Source organism: Triplophysa dalaica, chromosome 18 (genome assembly GCF_015846415.1).
Source record: "Triplophysa dalaica isolate WHDGS20190420 chromosome 18, ASM1584641v1, whole genome shotgun sequence".
NCBI lineage: Eukaryota > Metazoa > Chordata > Actinopteri > Cypriniformes > Nemacheilidae > Triplophysa > Triplophysa dalaica.
This window is the reverse complement of record NC_079559.1, coordinates 15,486,514-15,496,830: the sequence shown is the minus strand read 5'-3', so window position 1 is coordinate 15,496,830 and position 10,317 is coordinate 15,486,514. Positions and strand designations below refer to the sequence as shown.

The following is a 10,317-nucleotide window of genomic DNA, read 5'->3' as shown; positions in this document are numbered from 1 at the left end:
AATGTATTAACAAACAGTACATATGGCCATAGAGATTAGTATTGACGTAAAGACTCGATCTCTAAAACTCACACTTCAGATTGAATACAGGTGACAAACAGAGAAGCAGAAGATTCGTGAGACACATTGGCTCAAACTCTGAATAGTATGATATGTTTAAAGATGCGCTCATTCATTTCTAATACGTGAACCATTTACACCAGACTTGTAAATGACATTTACACAAACTGATCCCAGACCTGCTGGGGGGTGGGGGAGTGCACAGAGCACGCTACTGTCCTGGTTATCTGCTGTGGTTTTGAAATGGAAAAATATGCAAAGATTTAATGTGCGTATGAATTCTGGTTAAGAATAACATGGGAAAAACATAGGTGATATTTTGGCAGATTAGGAAGCAGAAAAAAACATCAGAAATAGGAACACAACTGATAAGTAGGCACAGTTTGTAGGCAGAACTCTAAATATTTGTCAGTATATCAAGCTATTGTTAACAAGGACGCAATATATGAGTCATGAACACTCTCACTTTTACTTTAGCAAGCTTTTCATCAATAGAGATAAAATAAAGAGGCATTTAGGGTTGGCACAATGCCTGTATTGCAACTCCAACATCTATGTTTAGTAAAAATGTATATTATAACCATTCATGTTTCCTATTGATTTCCTATTGCTGGAAAAATAAATGTTGATACGAGGTAAAATGTAAATTCTTCATAGTTTAGTTATGAATAGTTATGATCTGAATTCACTTAATTTCTCTATGCAAAAAAGTAAATGTGTTTCAGCCGCATTACATATGTTATGGGCCAATGTGTTACATTGTGTAAACCATGTTAAAAATAAATATATGTCAATATAAGTCATTTTTAAACTGCTTTTAGTTTGACGTTTCTGAGGTCACAGAGGTCAAAGCTTGCAGACAGGAAGAGACTTACGTTACCAAGGCAACCATAAGGACAACTTTGAGGGCTTGGCATAAGGAACACACTCTAAACAGGTGCCTGTTCAGGATCAACAACGTTTGTATATTTGCTCCCTGAGATGTCAGAGACCCAGAGGGCACAAACAGATTTGTGTACGTGTACATACAATTGAAACAAACACACAAGGAAACTGACAAATAAATGGCCTCTTAACACTTTTACATACATACATACAGTGTGTATATATATACCATTCATTAAAATTGACAAGAATATTTCCCTCAGGAGACAGTTTAGAGGAGATCAAGATTGCACTTGTTTTCAAGGAATAATGCACAACAAGCGCTAAAATCATCCGGAATTGAGTTGATTAGTTGGGGATGATGGGTAGTGTGAAGTACTGAAAGTTAAAGTTGGACTTAGGACACTATAAAATGTAAAAAGAATATTTGGCTCTTTAGATACCAAGTGAAAATACAATACAAACATTCTGATATAAAAATAAAAGATGCGTGGTGAGTTTATGACTGCAGACTTTCTTTATGAAGAACAAGAGATGGAGAGAGAAGAGCGGGAGAGAGAAAGCTGGAGTGAGAGCTTTAAAACGCTTTAAAGTATCCTGCTGTGTATTTCAATTACATAAAATATATTAACTAACCTTTTTATTTATAATCACTTAACATATTTACGAAATTAGACGTGGACTGACTATTGTACACAAATTATTCTTTTATGATCATACTGTTAACCGTAACATTTTATTTAGGAAATGAAGCCGCTTGCTTAAAAAAATGGTTAAAAACTTCAATCCGTAACTTTGCCTCTCTATCGCCATCTATATGTTGGAAAATAAAATAGCAGGTTTCCTGTCATCCTTACTGTATTTTTACGTGTGCATTTCTCCCAAAATGGTACCCAGCAGCAAAATTTTGAGTTGAGTGTTTCATATAAGCGGCTTTAAATCCCTTTCGATTCAGTAATGCTTGCTTTAGTAAACATCAAAATCGGATAAAATTAAGTCTCTGCCTCTCTACGTCTCCCTACTATTTGCATCCTCTTGTCTTCTCTAATGTGTCTATGTGAGGTGGGTTTTAGCCAGGGGCCTGGAAGTGGGGGTCCTGTGGTCCTCTGAGAGAATTTTGTGTTCAGTGTTTCATTAAAATATGCAGAAAGACCAGAGATACTGGCTGCCGAAACACTACCATCAGATACACTGGTTCCTGACTCGGAATCGTCGTAGTCGGATGTAGCACATGCTAGAAAATCAAACGGGATCTGATTGAATTCCGGCTTCCCTTCACGAGAAAGCCCAAATAAGGACTTGCTTGGACGAAGTGGGCGGGGCTGAACTGCTGGAGGCAGGACAAGGACACCTGAAAAAGGACGAGACCTACGACTACTTTCTACTCTATCTTTGTTTTTTTGGTAAGGTATCCCTCCTTCAGTTTTTCCATTCAACTCCCAATCTCGCAATTCATTTTTAACCTTTCTCTCATTCTCTCTTTCCCAATCTTCCTCTCTGTCGCTCTCTGAATTGTGCCTCGGCTGTTCTCTCTCTCTCTTCCACTCTCTGTCCCACTCCCACTGATCTTCTTCCTCCCACTGCAGTTTAGGTTCAGGAAGTCTCTGGTTATGGATGTTTTGTGTGTTCTGACTTTCGTCCATTTCCACAGCTCCCTCGCTCTCGCTGCTCTCCCATCTCACCGTCTCTTCGCTCCTGCTTGGCCTGTTTTCTCTTCTCTTTTCATTCTTTTTCTTCCATTTCTCTTCCTTAACAATTTGTAGCTCCATTTTTTCTTTACTCTGTCCTTTCAGTATGTCTCTGGGCAAGCTTTGTGACCTGCGTTTCCTCCTTTCATCTTCAAACTTCCACTCACTGCTTTGATTTCTGCCCTTGTGACTGTCAGGGCTCTCTCGGTCTCCTTCATCGCTTCCCCACCCCTTCTGTTGTCTCCGCCCCCTCTTGGTCTTCACTGGTTTTGGAACGCTGGATTTGGCATCCCGTTGGGCGCGGCCACGGGTCACTGCAGCCAGACCCGACTGCAGGGCCGGGGGTGAGGAGGAGACGGCTGCGACGTGATCACGGTCTGGGAGGAAAAATGTGTGAAAGGAAAAAGAGAGAAGTTGAGAAAACGCTTTTTTAAGCATATGTTAATACATAAAATACTTTCAACATACCATACAAACCCTTCGTCGTCGGAATTGTAAAACTGGACTGGTCATTATTTTTCTGTTTATTACAGTATGTGAACTAATGTCTTTAAGATTATAAAATATAATTTGTATAGATGTCTCTATACAACATAAGTAGGCAGGCACAATGGCAAAAAGTCTAAGCCTTTGTTGTAGAATAGATTTTATATTAGAAAAATAATGGCTAACTAAAATTAAAGTTATTTCATTCACCAGTCGATGGTAGTTTTGACAACAAATTACAATCAGTGTTTTGGGATAATGCCTCACTCTTTAGTGAAAACTATGGGGTCATTTTAATTGGGCTGTATGCTATTTAAAGCTTCTGCTGACTCATGAAAACTAAAAGCGAAGACACTTTTAAATGCAGAAGAAGCTGTTTGATATGCTATTCATAAACCACTTAATCCTACGCAAAATGTATAAAACATCAGTCTAAATAATGAAAGTAAAATTATAAGGAAATCCAAGTGGACCAAATCAAAATCTCTACATTGATTAGAAAGTGCCAATATGTTAGCTGTAGAAAGTAATAAATAGGGTTGGTGCTGCAATATTACAGCTGCAATCTGTAACTTTTGCTTCTCTATACCACCATCTTTCTTTAAAGGTTTAAAGGGATAGTTCACCCAAAAATGAAAAATTCTGTCATCTATTAACTTTCCCTCAGGTTGTTTCAAACGTGTTTGCATTTCTTTGATCTGCTGAACGCAAAGGAAGATATTTGAAAGAATGTCAGTAACCCAATAGATCGCATCTCCCATTAAATACCATAATACAGAAAATAAATTCCATGGCGGTCAATGGGGGATGAGTTCTGTTTGGTTACTGACATTCTTCCAAGTATCTTCCTTTGCGTTCAGCTTTGAAATAACAAGAGGGTAAGTAAATGATAACAGAATAACAAAAATTTGAGTGAACTATCCCTTCGACTGAGCTTACCGATGTACAGTACATGATCAAAAACAGTTTTTTTGGCTGGATTTGGAGGGGCACCAAAAAAATCTGGAGGGACAATCCTACCAAACCCGTAACTGCATTTGGTGTCTATACAAAGTTCAGGACAGTCTGAATCTTTGCAAGACGATCATGTAGCCAAACATTTTTGTTAATCTGTAAAAAATAAAGCCTAATTTGATTGTTCAATTAACAAAAGTAAATCATTTTCAGTCTGAGTTAGCATGATGAATTTCAGTAAAATTTAAATAAAATATCTAAATTAAATATACAAAGAAAACAACATAGTATAAATAATTTAACAAACTACACTAGATGTTACATAGTAAATCATTTTTCTTCTGAATTACCATCAAACATACAGTAAGCTATACCATATTGACCTTCACTGTCATACTTCACAACAAACAGGTTGACAATCACAGTGACTCTTGAAGAACGAGGTGTTATTAACATACGACAGGGGAAACCAGCAAGCACAGACGACAGAGAAATATGAGAAAGATGTAGAGAAACAGTAAAATGGAGAACTAACAGGAACAGCTACCAACCGCGTATTTTCTGTCCTTCCAATCACATAGAAACACGGTTCGCCCAGCTTGGAGTTGGTCATACAGAGAGATAGACTGGAGAGCTCCACTGAACGAGGAGAAGCCAAGAGATTGAAAAGAGGAGTCAGGAGGTAAGAGAGAAAAATTGGACGAAAGAATGGAAGTAGATAAGGGAAATGGAAAAAAGTACACCGAAATGAAGGATAAAAGATCAACAAGAGAACAAACAAAACATTTAAGCAACGAGATAAATATAAAGGATGAAGGACATAGCAAATGAGATGACCCAATAATTAAAAGTAAATGAACAGAAATGTGTGAACACAATTTGTACAAAAATAAGAACATGGGATTTAATGAATATCAAAGAAAAAAGAAAAGAAAAGTCCAAATGAGAAAGCAGAGAACAGTTGTTAGTAAACTAATAAAAAAGAGCAATTTATTTCTATTAACAGCTGAAGATTGCTCTATAATGACAGATATAGTATTGGTATTACAGTGACAGCGATCAAACATCATAAAGTAATCGCATATAGTAGTTGTAATTCTGAAAATTGTTTGGTAGTAAATCAAATGAAATATTGACTGTGAATAATTCTAACCGTAGTCAGGGACATATCCATTGCCCCGTTTGAAGACGAGGTGTATCCTGATCCCTCCAGTTCTGATCTGCTCAACAGCCTGAGCGTGACTCATTCCTGCAGTACTGTTACCATTGATCTCCACCAGCTGATCGCTCACCTGAACACATTCATAATCATGTATTACATATAGATGATATTCACATAAAAAAAAGATATAGTGTATATATGAGTAGTAAATAAACCGTAAATTTGTCCTACGGCGTGACAGCAAAAATTATGATAAAAGCTAAACAATGAAGATAAATCTCTCCTATGCTGTTTCATATAATAAATATTAAATATTTTTTATTAACAGTTTGTTTTCTACAATTTTGCTATGTAACACCATATGACAGTCAACTACCCATATACTGTATAGTACATCAACAATATTACATTGCATTACAAAATTTGTGTACTTTATATTCAGTATACCTTATATAGAGTATCAGCTCTATTTAATAAAATGTATTAAATTATAAACACTCAAATATATAAAGAATAAATATTTGCGACCATGGACAACTAAACCAGTCTTAAGTAGCACAGGAAAATTTTAGTAAAGTAATAAAGTAATCGTCAAAAATACATGGTAGGGGTAAAAATGTATGTTTTTTCTTTTTGCCAAAAATCATAAGGATATTAAGTAAAGATCATGTTCCATTAAGTAAATTTTCTACTGTAAATGTCTAAAAACTTTTATTTTTTGTGAGTGGATGGCCTGCTACAGTGCCTCAGATTAACAACTTCAAAGGCGATTTACTCGATATTTAGATTTTTTTGACCATCAGATTCCAGCTTTGAAAAAAATTGTTGTTCTGCCAAATATTGTCTTATCCTAAGAAACCATACATCAATGGAAATCTTATTTCTTCAACTTTCACATGATATAAAAATCTCAATTTCGAAATTCAAAATTTACCCTTAAGACATTTGTGATGAATATATGACTGTAAAAATACAGTATAAATATTGTCCGTTAATTTTTTTTATACAAACAGTATGTTATATGTATGTTGGGTTAGAGTTAAAGTGAAAAAATAGTTTTAGTCACTTGACAAACCATTTATAAAAATAAGTTATTTTTAGACATTTTGTTTCCAAAACTACAGTTATGTCAGAAACAGACACACCTGTATTTTGTGGCTGCGTGAGGCTGGTCCTCCCTCCATCAGCCCCAGCACATAGAGGCCCATGTTATATTCACTCCCTCCTCTGAGACTAAAGCCAAACCCTGTGGACCCTCTCTCCAGCTCCACACTGTAGTAGCGCGAGGCGTCCTGATTTGTGTGTGTCAAAGAGAGACAAAGAGTTGATGCGTTACTATCATGTCACACAGATTCTGTGAAAGGAGGATTGTAGCCCACCTTTGATTTTGACCTGTGAGATTTCCTGTTCTTAGAATCAGGGTCATGGTCAGCATTCTCTGAAGAATCTGAGAGAAATGGGAAAAAGGATTAAGAGAGCGAGGAGAGAGGAAAAGGAACAAAGTTAAGCTGAAAGGATGAATTGTTTAAACGATTCTGTGCTTTTGCATGTTTTGACGTAAAATCACAAATACAGTTAAAGGTCCAGTGTGTGAAATCTAGTGGCATCTAGCGGTGAGGTTTAGAATTGCACCCAGAGTTCCTACAAAATGTGTCGTAGTTGGACGATTGAATGTTTTAAATTTGCTCGCTTCATACGCACGTGAAATTCACTTCACAATAGACACGAAGTCGTATATAGACGCCAGTCTCGAAAAAAAAAAATATATATATATATATATAGCTCAAACTGAGTTTTTTACAATTGAACACATTGTCCGACCTCCTCACTGACTTTCTTCCAAGCAAGATCCTTTTCATTCCTGTTTCGATAAAAGTAAGATGTATCGTACAGCTCCCTGTATCCACATAGAGCAACGATGATTTTGTACTCCATTGTTTTTTTCGGATTTCTGCCTCCGCTTGCTATGTCATAATCACGTCACTACTAGAGCTAGCTCCTGATTGGTTAATGCGGCGCAAATTTTTACCGAATTTCAGTTTTTCAACTCAATAGCCCGTAAAACACTCAATTTGCACCGCGTCATTCGTGCCGCCTCACTCGCGCGATTACACCGCAGGAAGTCCAATGTAAATTTAACTTGTAAATCACTTGCGTTTAATATGGAAGCAAATAAGAGACATAATGTTTTGAAATTTAACAGCCTATGAATACTTGATATTGAATTATTTTACTTTGGAAACCATGTATATGAATATATTTGTTTAGAATTTCCCTCTATGAAATTTAAATATGAAAATTCTTGATTTCCAATTTTAAAACCTGAATTTAATGCTCACAAATTCAGATACAAAAAAACAACTAGCAGAATTTCAGATAAAATACATTCAGATTGATCAAATTTGATTGCTCTTTTTCAGACCTCAAATTTCAAGTTAATACTTTTCAAAGAAAACATATGTCTAATTCGACTGCTCAAATTCAGATTGAAAAATTCAAGTTAAATATTCACATGGTAACATCCGGGCTACCCAGGATAGGAAAAACAGTTGAGCCCAGAGCCCGTCTGCAATTGAACCGAACCATTGAACCGAACCGATGAACCGAACCGATGAACCGAACCAATGAACCGAACCAATGAACCGACGTCGGGCGGCCTATCAGAGCATGACAACCTGACTGTCTGTCATGATCCAAGAAGAGGCCAAGGCACGGATATTAAACCTGTTAAGAAGATGACTTCTAGGGAAAACGAAGGCGCTTCGGTAATTTTGCTGTTTATGTACAATCAGACTCTACAGAACAAAAGTATGTTGTTGCTAATTATTTTTTGGAACTATTATTATTATTGTTTTTCGACGCCGGTTCGGTTCATTGGTTCGGTTCATTGGTTCGGTTCAATGGTTCGGTTCAATTGCAGACGGGCTCTGGGCTCAACTGTTTTTCCTATCCTGGGTAGCCCGGATGTTACCATGTGAATATTTAACTTGAATTTTTCGATCTGAATTTGAGCAGTCGAATTAGACATATGTTTTCTTTGAAAAGTATTAACTTGAAATTTGAGATCTGAATAAGAGCTATCAAATTTGATCAATCTGAATGTATTTTATCTGAAATTCTGTAAATTGATTTTTTTTGTATCTGAATTTGTGAGCATTAAATTCAGATTTTTAAATTGGAAATCAAGAATTTTCATATCTAAATTTCATAGAGGGAAATTCTAAACAAATATATTCATATACATGGTTTCCAAAGTAAAATAATTCAAAATCAAGTATTCATAGGCTGTTAAATTTCAAAATATTATGTCTCTTATTTGCTTCCATAGTTTAACACTTAATCCCCGTTTGGTGGGATCACACCGTCACTCCACCCCTCACTTCTCCCTTTCAAAGTCATGGAATAAGTCAGGACTAAGATGTTGTCACATTTTCACTTCTTTGCCGAAGGAGAACGTATTCATGTAACCCGCTCTCTACAGCAGTTTGTCCGTTCAGGGCTACTGTAGAAACAACATGGCGATTCCATGCAAGGGGACTCGCGATGTATGTAGATAGAAATCACTCGTTCTATAGTAATAAAAACATAACACTTCATTATGTAAGGTCTTTATACACCTCTGAAGACATAGTTATGTATATTATTTTGCATTTCTGTCAATAGATGCTCCAAAAAATTACACATTGGACCTTTAACAAGACACTAAATTTGTTTAAACTAGTGTTCTCTCTATGAACATTTGTTTATTATTGTTTATACCTATTTATCATGGCAGAAATAAAAGATGAAAAGATGATCAAATGTTAAAGAAGAGCATTATTCAGACGCACAGTGTAGTTGAGTATGTATTTGGCATTTTGAGGAGCTGACTCAGGTTTTGCAGTGAAGTGATGCTGTATAATCTCAGTAAAGTATGACAGATAGTGGCAGTCTACCGCATCCACTACAATCTTGAACTCAGAGTCCTCCAGGATGGGGAATCACACTGTGCGTAGGTGTGCTGCATCTGGTATTTTGTACGTTTGCAGTATTAGCTGATTTGCACAATGCCTTTAGTGAACACTGCACTAGACAGCATGTGACAATAGTTCAAGCAATCAGGAAGTACAAATGATTCTTAGTAAATGAGTTTTGGAATGTCCAGGATTAGGACATTAAGACATTTTGCTTGCATTAGCTTTCAAAATTATTGCGGGCAGTGTGGCAATTTGCTGAATCGGCAAGACACTTTCAAAAGGATAGTTCACCTAAAAATAAACATTCTGTCATCATTTACTCATCCTAATGACATTACAAACCTGCATGACTTTCTTTCCTCTGCAGAAAAAAAAAGAAGATATATTGAAGAATGTTGGTCACCAAACAACACAAGCCCGGATTGACTTTCATTGTATGCACACAAGAACATAGAAACATTTTTAAAATATCCTCTTTTGTATTCCAGAGGATAAAGAGTCATATACAGCTTTTCAATGACATGATGAACTATAGAACGTTATTTTTAAGATTGAGGAGCACTTTGGAAGCCAACATATGGCGCTGTTGCGCTCCGGGCGACCCGAGTTCGGTCACAGATCATGGTCCTTTCCCGATCCTTCCCCCTCTCTCACCCATTCTGCTTCCTGTCCTCTCACTAGCCCCTTTCACAAAGCAATGCTGGTAAATTACTGCTAAAGTCATTCAGGTAAGTTTATAGTAAATACATAAATGAGCTGTTTACATAAGCAATGGCATTCTGTTAATTTAACGGTAAGACGGCGTTCACACAGCTGTCTCAAAATACCAGTAATATGATGTCATCAAGCGGATGTTTCCTTATAGCTGCAATACTGTTATATTTGAAAATTGCTGGGAGTGTAATTTTGTATCCGAACAGAGCAAAATCATATATATACACTGTTAGTGCTAATTTGACCATTTTAAACACAGGCGATATTGAGGTGAATAAATGTGTTGTTGATGTTTGGGTCATACACTTGCTCTTAACCCAAGCACACTGAGGCATGCTGCTCTTGTGCGGGGTAGACAGTCTACGGTCACTTTATGTATTTACGGTAATAAAGATCCGCGCATGGGAGACGG

The 10,317-nt window shown here is 36.6% G+C and overlaps 1 protein-coding gene across 1 annotated transcript in view; it reads right to left on the bottom strand.

The window, feature by feature from the left end:
• Nucleotides 1–1,109: 1,109 nt before the first annotated feature.
• The window catches only part of LOC130407097 (membrane-associated guanylate kinase, WW and PDZ domain-containing protein 1), a 67,770-nt gene continuing 58,562 nt past the window's right edge, over nucleotides 1,110–10,317 (bottom strand). Inside the window, 4 exon segments of the mRNA XM_056729757.1 lie at nucleotides 1,110–3,010; nucleotides 5,227–5,365; nucleotides 6,381–6,527; nucleotides 6,615–6,682. Of these exon segments, the coding sequence (XP_056585735.1) occupies nucleotides 1,938–3,010; nucleotides 5,227–5,365; nucleotides 6,381–6,527; nucleotides 6,615–6,682 (1,427 nt within the window). The 3' untranslated portion in view covers nucleotides 1,110–1,937.